General features: G+C 36.7%; 1 protein-coding gene and 6 non-coding genes across 7 annotated transcripts; all 7 read left to right on the forward strand.

Annotated features, from left to right (window-relative positions):
• The first annotated feature begins 15,997 nt into the window (after nucleotides 1-15,997).
• On the forward strand, nucleotides 15,998-16,148 carry LOC140806483 (small nucleolar RNA snoR134). Its single transcript, XR_012112555.1, has one exon. It is a non-coding gene; the product is annotated as a small nucleolar RNA snoR134 (small nucleolar RNA).
• A 227-nt stretch (nucleotides 16,149-16,375) lies between these two features.
• On the forward strand, nucleotides 16,376-16,468 carry LOC140806482 (small nucleolar RNA U36a). Its single transcript, XR_012112554.1, has one exon. It is a non-coding gene; the product is annotated as a small nucleolar RNA U36a (small nucleolar RNA).
• A 54-nt stretch (nucleotides 16,469-16,522) lies between these two features.
• On the forward strand, nucleotides 16,523-16,617 carry LOC140806473 (small nucleolar RNA Z223). The gene has a single exon (XR_012112545.1). It is a non-coding gene; the product is annotated as a small nucleolar RNA Z223 (small nucleolar RNA).
• A 120-nt stretch (nucleotides 16,618-16,737) lies between these two features.
• LOC140806474 (small nucleolar RNA Z278) lies at nucleotides 16,738-16,844 on the forward strand. Its single transcript, XR_012112546.1, has one exon. It is a non-coding gene; the product is annotated as a small nucleolar RNA Z278 (small nucleolar RNA).
• Nucleotides 16,845-17,154: 310 nt separating this feature from the next.
• Nucleotides 17,155-17,270, forward strand: LOC140806475 (small nucleolar RNA Z278). Its single transcript, XR_012112547.1, has one exon. It is a non-coding gene; the product is annotated as a small nucleolar RNA Z278 (small nucleolar RNA).
• Nucleotides 17,271-17,367: 97 nt separating this feature from the next.
• On the forward strand, nucleotides 17,368-17,477 carry LOC140806480 (small nucleolar RNA snoR97). Its single transcript, XR_012112552.1, has one exon. It is a non-coding gene; the product is annotated as a small nucleolar RNA snoR97 (small nucleolar RNA).
• A 1,460-nt stretch (nucleotides 17,478-18,937) lies between these two features.
• LOC140805353 (uncharacterized) lies at nucleotides 18,938-20,692 on the forward strand. The gene has a single exon (XM_073161628.1). It carries the CDS (start codon nucleotides 18,938-18,940, stop codon nucleotides 20,690-20,692), a length of 1,755 nt encoding a protein of 584 aa, XP_073017729.1.
• Nucleotides 20,693-21,004: the final 312 nt, after the last annotated feature.

Here is a 21,004-nt window from a genome sequence, read left to right on the forward strand (position 1 = left end):
CATAGATAATTTATATCAATATGCCTCATATTGAAGTTGCATACAACTTCAAATTATTTCATAAATACATAAAACTTCAAATTATTTCATAGATTTATGTAAGGGAGTGAACTTACAAAAGGAGAGGGATGAACCAAAATTATGTGAGAATGATCCTCATTTATAGAGGGGAAAGAGACACTGTATAATTAATTACCTCAAAATTTTGAAAATATTTACCTCTTACAAATATCGATATCTCGGTGTGGTTTTATTTAAAAGTTAGGGCAACATGGAATGGATAACACATTGGTGGTATGGTGTTACTTTGTTTAAGCTCAGTTAGGGATGTAAATGAGCCGAGCTGTTCGCGAGTTTTTCGGATCTCGGCTCGTTAAAAAGCTCGTTCGAGCATGTTCCTTAAGCTTATCGAGCCGAGCCCGAGCCTTATTTTGGGCTCGACAATTTTGTTGAGCCGAGCTTGAGATTAATGATGTTCGGCTCGTTAGCTCGTGAACATGTTCGATAATAGGTTCGTGAGCTCGAGCACGAGCTCGGCTCGTTTAGCTGGCCCGTGAGCTCGAGCTCGAGCTCGAGCTCGGCTCGTTTAAGTGGTTGAGGGGAAAAAAAACGGAAATATCAGTGACTGTTTTTACTAAACCGTCGCTATATAGCGACAGTCTACATTAAAACCGTCGCATATCAAATTAAGCGACGGTTTATTAAAAACCGTTGCTATTATAGCGACGGTTTACATCAAACCGTCGCTATAATAGCGACTGTTATGAATAAACCGTCGCCGATTAATATAAGCGACGGTTTGCAACGGTTTTGGGGTTTAGGGTTTTAGCAAACTGTCTATAAATTGTCGCGTTTAGAGTCGTTTGTAACATTTGCACTTAGTCATCCTGAGTGTTTATTAAATAGATATATCCGTTGTCCTTACAATCGAAAAAAATGTCAGAACAAACCATATTTAGACGAAATTACAAACCATTTGTGTTTCCTAATAAAAAGTACAAAATTGTTGATGTCAATCGAAAAAAGAGTCTTGGATACTACGAACCATTTGTGTTTCCTACGCAAGCCTCGCAAGTTGTGTATTTGACTTATCCAACAACGAAGAGAGCAGAATCAGATTGGATGCATGTGAGTACTCTACGTAGGCGAGCTTATGTCACTGATGTTGAGCCAAATACTGAGCATAATCAAATTGATGCGAACGATGCATTTCAAAACAACGAAAGTGGACCTCATGACATCTCAACTCAATTTCTTTTATCGTCTCAAAATCTAGTCGATGTTAATGTTATGTACGACAACGAAATTGATTTGAACTGAAAGTGAAATAGAAGATGTTCAATATTCGAGCGACGATGTTTGTGAAATTTATTGAATTGTACTTTGGAAAAAATATATATTTCATTAATTATAAATGTTAATGTTTTACAATTATTGAATTTATTTTAGCGAGCACGACATGGCAGAGATCCAACGTCATGGGAGCTATACGTTCACACACATCGACATGCAGATGGATCTTTCGTTGACACGCGATCCCGCCTGCTCCACGTAAGTTTATTAACTTTCGTTATTCTCATCAACGTTAGATTAAGAAAATTCAATTTGATTCATTTTAAATCAACATCACAGGAGGAGATGTAGCGCTACATGGCTGATTCATTTTGTATGAAACACTTGTATTATTATTTGCAGATTAATAATATGATTACATTTCTCAAATTTTGTTAATTTTTTTCGATTATACAGCACAATATATTTTTATTTCAGATTTAAATAATTATAACATTTAAAAAAAAAAAACCATTTAGCGGCGGTTTTTGTTCAAACCGTCGTGACATTAGCGACGGGTTTTATAAAACCCGTCGCTAATGGCGACATGTTTGACATATTGTCGCTATAATAGCGACGGTCTAAAATAACCGTCGCTTTTTGGCGACGATGTCTGTAACTAGCGCTATTTGCGACAGTTGTAGAAAAACGTCGCCGATCAGATCGGCGACGGTTATGCATAACCGTCGCTGTTGGCGACGGTTTAAGAAAAACGTCGCCGATCTAGATCGGCGACGTTTTTGTAAATACCCGTCGCTATTAACGACGCTTTTAATCAAAACCCGTCGCTATTAGCGAACCCGAGCCAGGCTCATTAAACAAGATAAAAGAGCCATTAACGAGCCGAGCCCGAGCTTCATAAATTCCGAACGAGCCGAGCCCGAGCTTCAAACCCGAGGCTCGTAACGAGCTCGAGCCGAGCCGAGAAAATAATGGAACGAGCCGAGCCCGAGCCGAGCGCCAGCTACTGCTCGGCTCGGCTCGGCTCGGCTCGGCTCATTTACATCCCTAAGCCCAGTATCAAAGTTTTAAAGGCTAGACTCCACTCTCCAATAAAAATAGCTTTGATCAATATTGAAATTCATGATCGAAATCGAAATCGAACCGATTTAATCAAAATAAATGATTTATTTTTTAAAAAAATCGAACTTCAGAAATAAACTAACCAAATTTCGATTTAATTCAGTTTGTTCGGTTAATTCGATTCAACAAAAAAATTTGCTCAGCTAATTAGATCTTTGCAAATTGTGAATTCCGCTTGGTACACGCATACACGATGAATGTTAAGAACTATTTATCTTTAGTAATTAAACCATTTTTATTATATATATATATATATATATATATATATATATATATATATATATATATATAATTAATCTTTACTTATGAATTTTAAAATAATTTAAATTATTATATGATAAATGTTTGTACAGTAGTAGATTTATTAAAAAAACTAAACAGTATATTTTATTCTGATCAAATAATTAGAAATAAATAGTTTAAAAAATATCCTTGCCATTTTCCTTTAATGGGATAATTAAGCCCAAACTCAACTTATTAATATCTTTTAAAAGAAAATGAATTTGTAAATAAAAAATAATTAATATATATAAATAAACCTTATACTTACCAATGAAAATAAATAAATATTTTTAATCCAATTATTAATAGAAAATAATTGATAGAATGAAAATTAATAACTATTCTTAATCCAGTTATTAATAGAAAATAATTGATATCATATTATGTAAAATTTCTTGTTCTGTTGCAGCATGTGGTGTTTCCAGGAAGCCGTGAAATGCCGATAACCTTCTCCACTCCACTCTCCTAAACCACCCCAACAAAATTCAAATTCTGCTCCCATAAAGTTCCATCTTTTCCCAGAATTCATCAAAAAGGCCATTCGTTTCCTTTCAGTTAACCTTCAATTACTACAAATTTGAAGCCTTTAAACAAACTACATAAATATTATGGGACTTCGAAGCGGAATTTGAGTGGTTTTCCGTCAGATATAGCACAGAAATCTTGGGTGTGTGTGTTGCAAAAGCTCAAGATTCCGGGGGTGATGAAATGGAGGTTCGTGGACGAAGCAGTATGCCCGACAGATTCATATATTTGACCAAAGAGGCTCCTGAAAAGCCTGTGAGATGTCCATGGCTTATTGGTTAGGAGAAAGGTTTTCTTGAAGCTCAGAATTTTGTTTATCTTTGATATAATTCGGTTTTTGCGTGCAATTTAAATTACTGAAACCTTAAAGCCATGACTATGAATACTTTATGTTAATGTGGCTCATCATTTCATGCTATGGAATTCGTTTCTTTTGTTTGCTTTTCTAGCTCATAAGAAATGAGTTAACATGATGCTCGCCTCTTGGATTTCTATAGATTTTAAGTATGTATTGTAAGGAATTGGGATCATGGTCCGTCAGAACGGTCGCGGCGCGGCCGGAACGCCCGTTCCAAAACAAGAATGGTCACTGACGTTTCAAAGTTCAATGGAAAATCGGTGATTGCTTTGTAACGCTGTTCTTTGACGTTATAGCGGCGCTTTAACGGTGGAACTAAAAGGTAACGGTCGGAACGGAACGTGAAAGTGCTAACTAGATGTACCATCTTCGGCAAGACTCGCCTGAATCCACCGATCAGAAGGTTGTCTTTGTGTTTTTACTCCAGTCTTTTAATCAACTCTATTTTATGAACAACGTCGTTTCTTGGAAAGTTTATCAAAATTCTGTAGTGCTAGTGATCATGGTTTGCTAAAACGGTATTGGAATGGCCGTTCCGGAACAGGAACGAGGCCCATTTTGAGAATGTTCCAGAGTGTGAAAGTTGATGCTTTGGGGCGTCGTTACGTAGATAGAAAACGTCGTGTTATCGGTGGAACGTCACATATTGACGAAACGACACAGAACGGACCGGTAAAAAGAAAAAAAAAAGAATATAGGAGCAAAGTATTCTGGAATACTTGAATACACAGACAAACAATTGCAAGGCTTGTTGTAAAGAATATTTAACTGTGAATCTCGAGTCTACTTCCCGCTCCATCCATCAAAGAAAGAAGAGCTACACTGAGATTTAGCTATTTATATTGAGAAAATTTCATCAGAATATGTAATAATAGAATAATTAAATTGATTGTAAAATATTGATTTTAATTGATGTATTTTAGTTGATGTTAAATAATATATAACTCTAAAATATGCTTTGAAGAAATTTGATTCCAATTTGGGTTAACATATGTACTTCCAATTGAAATTTTTTCAAAATTTTAATTGATTATAAACAAAAACTTTCTTAATAATATATTTTAATTTTGAGAGGGTTGTGAAAATTTCGATCTATAAACTATAACAAAGATATGTTTTGTGATTCAATAAGGCCAGAATAAAATTTTAAAAATATATTTACTATATTGTTTTAATAAAATAATCTATTTAAACGATATTTATTTTGATTTACATATTTTAAATATTCTTTCAAAATTTTCAATTCATATTCATTTTAAAGAAATATCCGTACCGTAACTGTCCCGCGAAATGTAATGAGAACTGCAACGGTGACCTCCGCGACCGCGATTGCGAATCATGATTGGGATACGCTACTATGTGCTGAAGATGTTGCATAAATCGAACTTCGCATTTTCTTCGGTCTGAATTACGAGAATTGTGTCAACTTTGATTGGTTTTGAATGTGAAAATGCATAAATCTTGTGTGGTCGGTTTAAAGGATAAATATATATTGTTATGTTTGTATTGTTGTTAAGAATTTCTTGTTTGACGCTTTGCAACTCCATCTTGTTATATTTAGCTAACTTAGAGAGGCCAGTAATGTGACTGGCATTTGACAGGATACACACGAATCACTCGTGGGAAAAGGATTTATGCTGCTGCTAGATACGAAACAAAAATATGCTTATATGCTAATTTATGTATGGATCATTAATGGAAAAAACATTGGATCTATAAATATATGCTTTGACGCTTTAAAATTTTACGTCGTCATATAAGGTTAAGTTTTTGTAAAAATGATTCAGTCTTTGAGTTATGCATATAATTTTTTTATTAGTTATAGATACTCTTTACCTTTAACATGGTTGTCTATTATTGTTTTTTAAGAATTCAGAAATATATTTAATGTGCATATAATCCATATAAGTGTTAGAGTAGATGCCTTGCAAGCCAACGGTTGACTAGGGAATTTATTGACTCAAGTGAAATAAACAATCTTTATTTTAATATAATTTAACTTTTTAATGGTTTCGTTATACTTTATCTGTATACACATGCAATCAGCACAGATAAAGTCCTTGATTATACTTTAATACAAATGAATCGTAATTCGATGTTGAAACTCGTTTGTAAATACTGTATGATCTAAATTCGTTCCTAGTCGATTCAGCCGCCTAAACATGGATAAATGTCGCTTGAGCTCAAGACTAGTATCTGTAATTTTGTGTACTGCGTTTCTTGGTAAGGGTATAGAGATGTCCAAACATGCAGATAAGTATTCATATGATGATTATACCGAACAACCCTCCCTCGGATTTTCCAAGTGGTTATCATTCATCGAGAGGATAAGTCCGTGGTTATGATTGTACACTATTAGTCCTTACGACCTGGAACAACACGGAGGCTCTATATGCTAGGGCTGTGCTTTGACTTGTTTACCGGCTCCAGGAGAGTCATCAGGTGGCGAGGTTGGGTACAATTGCGACACATATAGGAGCTAGTGTCACGCCCCGAGCTCGGGCCTGCGCCTGCGTGACTGCACAATGGGCCCCTATAGCAACTACTTCGTATCCGTCCTCGCTTTACGAAAATGAGTAACCCAAGTTGCTATAGATGTCCATTGTAGCCCTTTATAAACTCATTTTAAATCTTGATTTTTTTCGATGTGGGACAAGGGTATCACAATCACCCCTCCTTCAGAACGCGACGTCCCCGTTGCGGCCTGACCACTCGATCCACCAGCACTGAGAATCTAGAGGTGGCTCCTACAGGTTCAAGAGGTGGCTCCCGTCATGTAGCACTTTGTCCCGCAGGTTCAAGAGGTGGCTCCCATGCACGTAGTACTTTGCCCCGCATAGCACTTATTTCTCGGTGTTCCATGCCGGTGACCGGCTCTGATACCATTCTGTCACGCCCCGAGCCCGGGCCCGCGCCTGCGTGACTGCACAATGGGCCCCTATAACAACTACTTCGTATCCGTCCTCGCTTTACGAAAATGATTAACCCAAGTTGCTATAGAAGTCCATTGTAGCCCTTTATAAACTCATTTTAAATCTTGATTTTTTCGATGTGGGACAAGGGTATCACATCTAGTGCATTGTAGTCGGGGATTCACCGCTCACCTGCGGGTGTGGATATCCTATGTGATCTGATGAAATTATAGTACGTGGAATCTATGGCCAGAGTATGAGATGTACGTTAGAGAAGGAGTTCTCTAACCGTACATGCGATGCCATTATTATAGTTATCACATAATTATCGAATTAATATGCAACCCTAGATGAACCAATGGTTGCAGATTCGATCGGGATATATGAGATGAAGGGACCGTACTGTACTTAATCATAAGCGACTGGTTCTTCCAGGCACTATCAGTGATACATAGGAGATCATGGGGCGATGCTACTAGACGCTCTTACCATGATCCGATGGGTGCAATCAGAAATGAGTTCTAACATTCTTGATCAAGGTGTTGATGCAAAGAATGAGGCTAACTAGGGTAAGCCCGAATAAAGGATTATGTCCTGAATCACAAAGAGTTGTGAACCCACGGCTAGCTGTATCCCTGAACCATTGAGGGTTACACAAGCACTGGATCGTTTGTTTCCGTTGCGAGAATAGATTCAAGGAGTTGAATTTATATTATAATATAGTAAATTCAAGGAGTTGAATTTATGATAATTAAATTTTGAGAAAATAAATTAAAAGAGTTGAATTTATGATATAGTAAATTCAAGAAGTTGAATTTATGAAATTTGGAGATGATAAATTCAAGGAGTTGAATTTATAAAATTTGATAATTTAATTTATTAAACTCAAAAGTTGGGTTTATTAAATATTAAATTTTGGAGGTGATAAAAATCAAGGAGTTGAATTTATAATTTAAATAATAAATTCAAATGTTGAATTTATAATGTATTTAATTAATTAAGCTCAAAATTTGAGTTGATTAAATATTAAATTAAAATTGGTGGGAAATATGTTTAATGGGCTTGTAGAAGTACAAGTCCAACCTACTAAATAATTAAAGTTTTAATGGATCTTGATTGATTAATTAAACTAGTTGGACTAGTCCAATTAATTAAATCAAGTCCATTAATGTTAATTATATAATTAGCTTATGACTTTATCATAAATAAGGGTTGAGGTGTCAGAAACCTAGCTAACTCCCACCAAACTTTCGAGAACCCTACTTCCAAAGAAAAGGAAATTTTCGGCCTCCTTGATTTTCTTTTTAATATTGAGCCGCCTCTCGTTTTTAGTCTTCAACGTAAAATCTCTTCCAACTTTTCTAGTGTAATTTGGAAGATAAACATACCATATAGTCGTGGACTTGATAGGAGGATGCCTCCCTTGAAGAAAGTTCGTAGAGATTCATCAAGAGCTAATCCATTTATAATGGATTAGTTGGAGCCACGTGATTCATTCACAAAGATATAAAATTTCAACACTCTATGAATGTTTTTTATTAAAATCATACGAGCGTCCAAAGCAAAACATATTTTGATTGTCAAAATAAACAAAATTTTAAAACTTCCACTGCGTTTGGACGTGTAGAAAACCCAGATCCAACAAGAAGGAAATACATCCGCACTAATGTTACGCTTGACTTTTTCTTAGAATCACCTTGTTGCTGTAATTTTCTGGCGTACAAATTATAATCTAGCAGATATTGTTTGTTTTGAAGATAATCCAATTTCGGTACGGTTTCCACTTGTTCTTTGATGTTTCTATTGCACTTTTACCCTTCAAACTTTCAATCCTTACCATGCTAAACTTGTTCATATATACCATTGATGTTAGACATTGATATAATTCACTGTAAGTTGAGTGGTAAACAAGAGAAGAAACTAATATATTTGAAATTCATTTTAGTGATGTGTGACTTCTTGGGAAATGCATCCATGTAGATATTTATGTGAACTTTTTTTAATCTCAGTCAACAGTTGGTATACATGTTCACGCACCATATTCTATTTTCACTTGCAATGACGTAATTGTTTTCAAATGCTCTCTACTCTCTGTTGGAATTATTTTGTGGGCTCGCATAAGTTAATTAATTGTACATAGACAAGCTATCTAATAAATGATCCAATAGAGTGATCTAATTAATTATGGGTTTCCAAAGTATTAAATAAATTGGTGTGGTCCACCTTATGTGTATAAGCCCAGCCCAATTAGGTCTTCTATGATGGGTTGAAGACTGCTAAGGTTATATAAGGTTATGGTCCCCAAGGCACAGAGAAGATAACACAGAATACATACGGCACACGTATTCTAAATCTCTCTCCTTCTCCCATCAAAGGCAAGAATAAGGTGGTCGATTCTCTGTTGCCTTGGAAGATCCATAACTCTGACGCTTGATCAATCAATGGATTCTGGTACGTAACTGTTATTTATATTTTCTGATAATTCGACATGAATTCCTGGCGTGTTGTTATATATGAATTTAATCACATGATTTCTATAGATTTATTTTATGAAATCTCGAACAAGTGGTATCAGAGCCACGTTCATGTGGAATTATGAGAATTTTTTTTATTGATGGATCAAAACAGAAAAGTATGTTTTATTCTCAGATCTGAAACGATTTTCTTGTCTATAAATTTTTGGATTCAGATATGATTTTTCTTAAAATTTTCTGAATTTGGATCTGAATAAATTCATACTATTTGGATCTTGAATTTTCGGATTTTTCATCCAAAACTCAGATTTATTTTCGAATTAAAAAAATGGAAAAATCGAATTTTTTCGGGAAAAAAAATGGATAGGCCGCCGGATTCATGGAAAATCGGATGTTCTCCGACGACCTTCCGGCGGCGGATGCTTAGGCTTTTTTTTTACCCATCATCTGGCGCCCATATTAGAACCATTTATTGATCGAAAACCGCCGCGAAGTGATCGAATTTCGCGACTGAATCGGGGAAACTCTGGCCGCGCGAATTCCGTAAATTTTTTGAAGAATTTCGATTGAATTCAGGCATCTTTGTGGTCTGAGATGGTATTGTAGTGGTCTTCGATGGTATGACGACCATGGGTGTTGGTCGCCGCCGACTGATTTGGCCGGAGGTGGCGGCGGCGGCGGGTTTAAGGTTAGGGTTAGGGTTTCAAATTTGGGTATTTTTGATGATTTAAGGCCTTGTTTGGTTATCGAAATTTTGAAATCTAGAATTTTGACTTTTTATTAAATTTTGACTTTCGCAATTCTGATTTGTGAAAATTAAAATACGAATATTTCAAAATTTAATTGCATATAATAAAATTAAAATAGAATTATTCATTATTTTATCGTCTTTGTTTATTTCGATAAAATATTTGTGGACGAATAATTATGAGGTGCAAATATTTTATTTCTTGCAAATCTGGTTTCTATGCTTTATTTGGTTCAATTAAAGTAAATTAAATTTTCTTGTGAAAATTTTAGTTAAGTTGATATCTTGTATCTCAAATTTGGTTAAATTTAATTACATATTAATAAAGTGATTTTTTTAGATATGTAGATGTTGTTCAAGTTCAAAATAAATTGTGTTTCAATTTATGCGAAAAATAGTCGGCCCAAAGGAAGATTATTTTTTGGCCAAATTTCAAACACAATAGATGATTTTAAAGTATATCTAGATCTATGCGGAAATTAATCGGCTCAAAGGAAGATTATTTTTTGGCCAGATTTTATATTCAATATATCTTTTTCAAGTGCATTTATATCTATGCGAAAAATAGCCGACCCAAAGGAAGACTATTTTTTGGCTAGATTGCAGACTTTAAAAAAAATGTGTTTATATCTATGCAGAAAATAATCGGCCCAAAGGAAGGTTATTTTTTAGGCCAGATTATAAGCACATGATTATGTGATCTTAAAGCGTGTCAAAACTATGCAGAAATTAATCGGCCCAAAGGAAGATTATTTTCTTGCCAGATTGTACACACATTATATGATATTAAATTGGGTTAAATTTATGCGAAAAATGATCGACCTAAAGGAAGGTCATTTTCTGGCCAAATTTTAGCACATTATGTGGTAATGAATATGTGATAATTTCGGATTTATCCATGCATGCAATTGTCGGTCCAAAGAAAGACATATTGTTGGCCGGATTTATTATCAATATTGTGCTAGGTACTTTTTTTTTGGGCCCACCACCAACATGCTTATATTTTGTTATTTATTTAATTTAAATATATGCATGGACTATATTTTATTGTGAGTTTTTTTTTGTTCTATTTTGTTATAGCATCTTCTATATCTGTTAATCTGAACAACATTCCAGTACTTAATGGCTCAAACTTCAAGAAATGGAAAGAGCATGTTATGATAGTGCTCGGCTGCATGGATTTGGACTATGCGCTAAAGGAAGATCGCCCCGCATTTTTGACCAGTTCAGGAACTGTTGATCAAAAGGGTTCTTTGGAAAAGTGGGAGCGATCAAATCGCATGAGTTTGATGATTATGAAACATTCCATTCCAGATACTATAAGGGGTGCAATTCCTGAAGAAAATGATGCTAAAAAGTTCCTTATTCAAATAGCAGATCGTTTCACTGCAAACGAAAAGGTCGAGACAAGTATTATTCTGAATAAACTTGTCTCAATGCGGTACAAAGAGAAAGGGAATTTAAGGGAGTACATAATGGAAATGTCAAATCTTGTGACTCGACTAAAAGCATTCAAGTTGGAATTGTCGGAAGACATAGTCGTGTATTTAGTCTTGATCTCTCTGCCTGCGCAATTTAATCAATTCAAAATAAATTATAATACCCAGAAGGAAAAGTGGACTTTGAATGAGCTTATTGCGCAGTGCGTTCAGGAGGAGGAGAGATTGAAACAAGATGTGATTGAAAGTGCTCACTTGACATCTAACTATCAAGGTAATTGCATCAATAAGAAAAGGAAATGGAGCAATAAGGAAGGAAACTCTGGGACTTCACAGCATATGGAGCAACAGAAACAAGATAAAGTGATCACTTGTTTCTTTTGCAAAAGGACTGATGGGCATATGAAGAAGGATTGTCCCAAATACGCCAATTGACGTGCAAAGAAAGGGTTGCCTAAGGAGCCGGTTGTCAACTGATGGTGAAAAATACATCTTATGGAAAATGAAAATAAAAATGTTGGTGTTTTTTCTTTAAAGTTTTATTTAGGAACTGAGTTTTTATTTTCTGGTAATTGAATTTGTAAAGCGAAATTTGATTTTAGTTTCATGTTTGGACAAATCAGGTTTTTTCTTTATCCATGTGGCATTTTCAGTTTTTCGAAATTCAAATATGTTTGGTATGAGTTCTTTGATTGATAAGCTTGATAAATTGAACATCAATATTTTAAATGACATTGTCATTATGCATGCATGAAATTTTGAAATTAAATGCAAATTAATTTCGTATGTTGACTTTAGTGGGAGTGAGTAAATTGGAAAGTCAACATTGAGAAAAATATATTGATATTTATGTGTACATATGTGGTGGTATAAATTTTATCATGTGATAATCTCATTCGGATTTATAGAGAACAATGTTTAGATATTGTGAACATCATTAGAATGTTGGGCAGATATTTAAGAAACCCGACATTTGATTATTAATCGGGTTATGCGGTACATAAAAGTGACCTAAAGATTTTATGCTCACACATCGGAAATCTGACATTTGGAAATAGTTGGATATTTGGAATCCGAATAAAGTTGCGGAATTTTATCACCGATAATGATCATTGGTCTAAGAAACCATTGGGGATCAATTGTGATAATAAAGCCGCTATATTGTACTTAAAGAACAACTGAAACTTGTCAAAGTCAAATTATATTGATATGAAGTTTCCAGTTGGAAGGAAATAATTCAGAGTGGTTATGTGTCAATTGAGCATGTTATTGCAAACTCTATAATTGCAGATGCGGTTGTCATGGGTTGGCCACCCAAGATGTTTATGGGCATATGACACACATTGGTGTTGTCCATATAGTTGATATGCCTGTACAGTGGGAGTTTGTATTCGATTTGAGCATTGACTCATTTGACATGATTTAAGTTTCTGTACAGATTAAATTTTATTTGAATTACTCTGAAATAAAGTGATGCCTTTCATAGCGGTTTAGCATTTGGTTAAAAGTTTTTTTTATTGGACTCTTTGAGTCATTAGGAGGACCAGTTGGAAATACATGTTTTATTCTTTGATCACATTTATGTATTTTCATGCTACACATTCATACTTGATCTATGTTATTGATTATGCTAATATTGTGATCATTGATGGGTCTAGTGATTTTAAATGTAGCGATGACTGCTTTGGTTCGATATTGGTATAATTGATAGACCAGATTTTTAAGGAATATTTTGGTTTAGATAGCAAGAGCTCAATCCAGGTTTTACATGTACAATATCCGGATAATTTATGTGGCCCAAGTGGGAGATTGTTGGAATTATTTTGTGGGCTCGCATAAGTTAATTAATTGTACATGGACAAGCTATCTAATAAATGATCCAATAGAGTGATCTAATTAATTATGGGTTTCCAAAGTATTAAATAAATTGGTATGATCCACCTTATGTGTAGAAGCCCAGCTCAATTAGGTATTCTATGATGGGTTGAAGACTGCTAAGCCAGCTAAGGTTATATAAGGTTATGGTCCCCAAGGCACAGAGAAGATAACACAGAATACATCCGACACACGTATTCTAGATCTCTCTCCTTCTCCCATCAAAGGCAAGAATAAGGTGGTCGATTCTCTGTTGCCTTGGAAGATCCATAACTCTGACGCTTGATCAATCAATGGATTCTGGTACGTAACTGTTATTTATATTTTCTGATAATTCGACATGAATTCCTGACGTGTTGTGATATATGGATTTAATCACATGATTTCTATAGATTTATTTTATGAAATATCGAACACTCTTTACCCATTAACCATGCCACCATGGTAGGGACTGTTACATTCACTCGGTGAATATTGAATAGGTACACTTCCTAAACATGGATAAAATGTTCCAAAATTTTTTGTGTTTGATTCATCAAAGGAAAATAGATTTTGAAACTATATTGTTATTAGACTGTAACTTTTAACATTTTAATATTCTTGTTTTCCGAACATCTTTGTTTGTGTTCAGTGGATCTGTATTCCTCTAATTGCATATTTATCACTGTTGAAAAATGCTGTATCTTTTAAAACTGTTTTTATTACTTCTTGTAATTGCCTGGTTAAGTTGTACTTGCTCTTATATTGCTCGTGCAGATGATTTTATTTCTCAGTTTGAAGAATATTTCTTCATTAGTCTCTTTGGTCTTGATTCGTGCCTTTATATAGTTGAACTTTTTCAATGTGTACTAATATCTGACATAAAAACAAGTTGTTTTTTTGTCTCATTTCTCTTCATAATACGCCACAAATAAATGCACCTCGACATGTACCCAAATATACAATTAACGACTTCTGAAACTTTGATTAATTAGAGAGAGAATCCTACACATATTTTTGTTTTTTAAGGAGACATTCTTGATCAACTGGAGATCTCGACCATTGTGCATCGATTGATCAAAAGATATTCTGAAATGTCTGGATGATATTCAGATTGACTTGATGCTCAAGCATGCCAACTAGAAGCCAATCTTCCGCTTGAACTCTTTAAGAATTTTGGCATGAATCTTGAGAGCAACTTGATCTTACATAGAGATGTGCATCCTGACTTGATAATAGCTAGTTTGAGAAATATGCAGTCCAACTATGCAGTTCAACTAGATCTTGAATATTGGACGATCCGGTTTGACTTCATGTCATCCGACTAGAAACATGAGAACGCAAAGAGGTAGTAATTCGACCCTAAAACAACTCGATGATATTTGTCATAACCAAAACTAAGATATTTGCAATCTATCGTAAAGTTACTTATGTCTATGTTGATTTTTAGGTACATATAATGAACTCGATAGAAGAAGGAAACCAGTTGAGGATTTTGATCATTACCTCCTTCACATACAACCAGTTTCCTCGAACACAGACTCCCTTTTGTTTCCTTTCCCTCATGCACTGTTTTAATTCCTGCCGTTCCTTTATAATTGTTAATCTTTTACCACAAATGCGGCCATTAATGTTTATTTCGTATCACAGAAATGTCATTCAATTGCTTAATATATTAATTTGTATAATTATCCATTTTATGACTCAAGTTTAAGTTTCACGCTTTAATTTACATAAATTGTTTTGTCTGTGACAAATTTTTTTTCTAGATATATATTATATGGACCAATATCGGATAGTTGAGTTCAACTTTGGTTTCAATATATTTGTCCTTTTAGAATAACAATTATAATTGATTGATGAGTAGGTCTCTTGTGAGACGATCTCACGAATCTTTCTCTGTGAGATGGGTCAACTCTACCGATATTCACAATAAAAGTAATACTTTTAGCATAAAAAGTAATGCTTTTTCATAGATGACCCAAATAAGATATTCGACCCACGAAATTGATCCGTGAAACCGTCTCACAAGAGTTTTTGTGTTGATTGATTTCTAAAGTGGAGTGAGATTATATGATCTTATATGCTTTCATGTGGACCAGATGATGTACTATTTGGTAGCCTCATTATTTTTTTAATTTGCATTCGAAATGAAATTATTTATATTTTTACAAAAGTTACCAATTTGTAAACATGTTCATTTTTTCACCTCTGCACATATTATATAGAATAGGTTTTTTATTTACACATTACCCTTAAAGACAAAAAATTGTGTGAGACGGTGTCACGGGTCATATATGTGAGACAGATCTCTTATTTGAGTCATCCATGAAAAAATATTATTTTTTATTGTGAATATCGGTAGGGTTGACCCATCTCACAGATTAGTATCCGTGAAACAGTCTCACATGAGACCCACTCTTACCTTAATATATATTCCAAAAAGTTTACGTAATTATTTTTTTTTAATAATATTCATGTGCTATATTTTACGTACATTTGTGCGTCGGTGGCTAACATGAAAAAAGAAGAAGACGATACATTACGGAAATATATGTCTGTTTTATATAAAAATAGACACATATAATTGTATCTGTATTAGATAAATGTATGTGCATCTCATTATTAATTAAATCAAAAAAATATTCTAAATTCATCGAATTAAAATTTTTACAATTTAAAATGTTTGAGAGAGACGATGATTGGGAATTTTGGGCCGACTAGCTCGTGTTATGGGCTGCCATTATTTAGTCCAACGGGCTTCGTCCCCCTTAAGGTCAATTGGACCATAAATTTCCAATGGGCTGCGGCAGCCGCTTCCCTCAACTTAGGGTTTTTGGCCTTTAGGGTTTCTAATCGCTATATATACAACCCCAAATTCACTCTCGATTCTTCATCTTCATAGCAATTCGCGTCGCATCAACGCTGAAAAAATTAATTTTTGTGCGTTTCTTGTGTGAATGAATTCACTTTGTGTAATTTTACATGATCCGCACGTTGTCTCCCGGGCTCCTCGGAGAAATCGAAGCTGAAGAAATGGCCCCAAAACTCGTGCCAAATTGGCGCCGCCAAGTGTTGCAGATTCGCCTCTGTACCTTTCTTTTTTCACGGCCAATCTGTGTCAAATCGGCGGCTACATTTCTTTCGCCCTATTGAAAATCTTTAGTTTTTGAACAATTCAGTTTGCCTCACCACACCTTTAGCTTTTTTTCTGACAACTCATGGAAAAAGGTCTAGTCATGGAGGCTCAAATTTTAAGCGGTCTTCACGTGGGGGTTTTACGTTTTTCTCTATTGTTTTACCTCTAAAAATGTCCGCTATATTCTCTTTTATTCGATTGAAAGTTCAATTTTTTACCATTTATGAGTAGGCAGTGATTAAATATTTATCCGCGCTTCTGAGATTAATCATCTTTGAAGTATAAACAAGAGATAAATGGTTGAATTTCTTAATATGAGCCATTTTGGTTTTGTTTTCATTTAATTACAAGTAACTTTTTTGTTTTCTGGGGATTTCGTGGGCCGTGATGATTGTTCTACAGCTTAATTATGCCAGTTCTGCTTCTGAATACACGTGATTGATAGAGCTGTTTAATATCTCTGAGCCTCTGAAATCTTCCACTACAAATCTTTTTAAGGCTGAACTCGCTTCTGTTTTCTTGTTTTAATGTGTTTTTGTTGCTTATTCTTGAATTTATACTATGAGTTTCCGTTTTGCCATTTGTTTTGTATCCCATGATGATTTATCCAAATAATTGAGGTGTTTCTGGTCCCATGTCCTTGGCTTTCAAGGAGAACCTACTTGGGGTTGCTACGTCATTTAATGAAATTTCTTGGAATATCTGACTCTCTGTATCTTTTTTAAGATTTGTAACACTTTTTTTTAATAGCAAATGCATAATTCAATCATAGTACTAGGATATATGCAAATTATTGATTGTTGCTGAAGTTGTACTTATTTGGTTAACAAGATCCAAAAGGTTTATTGATATAAAGGGGTGTAGATTCGTAGTAGGTATATAGAATTATGTGGAAAGCCGATTTCCAGTATCTTTAGGAATATGATATTGGGTAAAAGATCAAATCTTTTATGCGATATGTTCCATAAAATATTTCAAGATCGAGTTTTTATTTTGATTCCTATCTGTGCCTATGATGTTTGTTGGATAGTAAATGAGTTGCAGTGAAGCCAAGTACCTGTTTTACAGGAGAACCCACTTGGTGAATCTGCATTACAAATGATCAAATATTCATTTACTGAGGCATAAATTTTTTTTAAAGTTTTCATTTCGGTCGTATGTATGGTTTGAACTTTTTGTAGATATTGATTGTGCGATTTGAGTTTAACTATACTCTTTATCCTGATGAATTGGGTATAGGGTCTGAAAAACTCGAATATTGTTGTGTAATCATCAGCTTCATCTCTTGAAATTTCTCATGGGATTGGAGTCAAACTAACATCACTAAATTTTTTATTGTGGCAAGATTTCATTTGATCAAAGTTGTAGCTGGCTGCCTAATTGAAGTTTTTACAAAGTAAATATGAGTACGAGTACATTTGTTCGAGATCTCGTATTTGTAGTGTTTTTTGTGGAAGTGTGTTTTAAAAATTGGTTGTAACGATGTTGTAAAGATGCGTTAAAATATTATTTTAAAAAAAAAACTTTAATTTTTATATGAATTATTGAATTGTAAAAATTTGTAGAAAAATATGCTAAATATAATATATATTTTTGAAAATTATTACGAATCATTTCAATTCAATTTTTTAAATTATTTATTTAATTATTCAAACATTTTAATTAAAGTTTATGTGTTGGGGTCCTTGACAGCCGGACGTTTAGTTTAGGTAACGTACGTAGAAGATTTGTTACAGTTGGCGGGTTAAAATGTAGTCATGCTATGGAGAAATTCATCAATTAATGAAAATCATGATATGACTAGAAGTTTTATTTGGAGACTGAAGCTCTGGCGGCCCGGAATGTTGATGAGATGTGTTTGTCAACCAGATTTATGGGATTTGGATTTCAAAATATTATTTTTATTGATTTAAAAAAAGAATTTAGATTTGTGGTGATGCCCCCAAGGGAACCCGGGCCCGGGTATAGACCCTGACCCGGGAGGTTCTCGAACTCGGGCAAGATCAGAATGGGGAGAAGATACCGAAGTACAATTACCTAAAGTGAGTCGGTGTGAAAAAAGGATCCCGGATCTTCAGACGCCCGGCGAGTTGTGCATTCAATTGTCAGAAGAATTCCCAATGAACCACTTGGCGAGCCACCCCGCCTGGGGAGTAATCAGCCAATACCCGGGGTAAAAACTTCCCGGTCCGAGAAGTACCTCAGAGGCACCCAGGTGGGAAACACCCGGGAAAGAGACACATTCTCTCCCTGATCACCACGTCTTCCGGACATCGCGGAGCCTATTCTCCCACGTTCCCTGACCAGGTCAACTCTTAGTACGTGGCCCACTACTTTGCAACATGGCCCATGACCCCGAATCATGGACCACCATCCGAACTTTGCGGGCAAGTTATCTACCAGCTTTATCTATAAATACCCTCCGTTGGCATTTCAGAGAGGGGTCTCTCTTCTCTTTTCTTACTCACAAGCACTCACAAACACTCTTTTTTCTCTCTCAGTTTTCCTTTGCGTGCATTACTGACTTGAGCGTCGAAGTGGATACGCCGGAATAACTTCCGGCGCCTCCCTAACGTTCTGTGATTTAGGATTACTACGCAAGTCATCCCGGTCGTTACCCTTCAGGTGACAAGGAACTCACCCGGATTACTAGCAACTTACACTGAAAAATATTCAATCGCACGTACATCCACGCATCCGACTTGGCAAATTGCACACCCGACTACTACCCGATTTGCCCGGTTGACATCATTGGCGCCGTCTGTGGGAAACTATAGCTCGAGACGTAGATATGGTTTCCACTCGCAAAACTACTGGGAACAATTCTGGTCCTCAGAACCCTGAGGGGGGTAAGGGACCTCAAGAAAATCCATTATCCAGTCACGTCCCCGAGGAGCTGGCACAATTAATAGCTGCCGCTGTCCAAAAAGCCCTCGATGAAAGGGTCCCACCTGAATCTAGCCAACCAAGGGACAATGAGGCGATGAGAAAATCTCCTCTCGAGAAAGAAAAAGACAGAGAAGAAAGTTCTCAGACGTTTTCCAAAGCTCCTACCCTCACCGTGGCCCAGGAGCTGAAGGATCTAAGAAAGAAGGTGAAAGAATTGGAGGCCAGGGCCGGGTCTTCTCATATGAGAACCCCGGTCAGTTCCCGGGGATGCCCTTTCTCCCCAGGGATTGTAAGCGAGCCCCTACCTGCTCACTTCAAGACCACCAGTATCCGGGAATATGATGGAAACTCAGACCCCGAGGAGCACCTCGCTTGGTTTGAAAATATGGCGATGCTACACTGTTACCCTGACAAGATCAAATGCAAGGTATTCCTCACCACCTTGGTGGAGGATTCTGCCCAGAGGTGGTTTGAGAAGTTGGAGCCCCGGAGCATCCAATCTTTTGAAGGTTTCAGGGACACCTTTGTACATCACTTTAGCAGCAGTAAGAAGTACAAAAAGACTGCCTTCAGCCTGTTCGAAATAAAGCAGTCAGGCGATGAATCTCTCCGGGCGTACATTCGCCGGTTCAACAAAGCATCCCTGGAAGTGCCGGCTTGTGCCCCTGAAACCAAAACTACAGCATTCACTCAAGGGCTCAGGGAAGGGGATTTTTTCCGATCCCTGGTGAAGAAACAGCCTAGGGACTTTGAAGATCTGCTATCCCGGGCAGAGAAGTATATAAATATGGAGGAAGCACAGCGACAGAAAAGGGAGTCTACCCGCAAAGAAAGAAGCGACCGAGTGGGAAAAGCTGATGATAACACCCGAGGAAATAATCTCGGGCGTTGCTCTCGATACGCCCCCATGAAGCCGCACCGGGGTGAAGGAATCCATATTTGCGAAAGTGAGAAGGGAGCCAAGTCATACCGGTCGCTTTCAAGCCTGCCACATACCACCAAGATGTGCTCCTATCACGGAGAATGCGCTCACAGCACAAGTGAGTGCCGGAGAATGAAGCGGGCCCCTTCCCAGTCGGGCCCTGGTGATCAAGATCAGTTAGCGAAGAAATCCCGGGGACCACCGTGGGTAAGTAGAGATGCCGGGTATAGGCCGGGGGATAGAGGCCCGGTCAGACAAGAGAGGAAGGATAACGCCGGCCAAACATCTCAAAACCGGGAAAATAAAGACGGAGGAAGGTCACCGACCCTCGGGGTGATTAAAATGATCTCGGGAGGATCGACAGATGGAGATTCCAACCGGGCCAGGAAAGCACACTCCCGCCATGAGAGTTTCGGAGTGGATGAGGCAGTGAGGGGTGAAGGGCCGGTTATAAGTTTTGGCCCTCGGGATCTTCAAGGAGTCAGCCTCCCACACAATGACGCTTTGGTCATCCAGGCAAAAGTGGCGAATTACGATATTCGCCGGGTTTTCGTCGATTCTGGAAGCTCGGTGAACATTATTTTTCAGGAGGCCTTGGACCAGATGAATTTGGAGGAATATAGTTGCGGCCAGTGGAAACAGCCTTATTCGGATTTGCTGGCCACACCGTCTATCCTCGAGGAGAAATCACTCTGCCCCTCACAATGGGAGCCGAGGAGCTCAGAAAGACTGTGATGACGGTTTTCACCGTGGTAAATGCCCATACCTCTTATAATATCATTTTGGGCAGGCCAGCTATGAACGCCCTTCGGGCCGTGGCCTCGACTTACCACCAGAAGCTAAAGTTCCCGGTGGGGAACAGAATTGGAGAAGTAAGGGGAGACCAGCCATCCTCCCGCAAGTGCTATGCAGAAACTGTCAAGATCGAAAATAAAAGAGCCCGACGAGATGGAGAAAGCAGGAGGTCAGGGAAGGAGGAGGTGCATTATATCCAACAGGTGCACATGGTGGAAGATGATGAGCAGGAGGAAGTAGGTGTCTTACCTG

The sequence above is a fragment of the Primulina eburnea genome, chromosome 11 (genome assembly GCF_022965805.1).
Source record: "Primulina eburnea isolate SZY01 chromosome 11, ASM2296580v1, whole genome shotgun sequence".
Taxonomy (NCBI): Eukaryota; Viridiplantae; Streptophyta; class Magnoliopsida; order Lamiales; family Gesneriaceae; genus Primulina; species Primulina eburnea.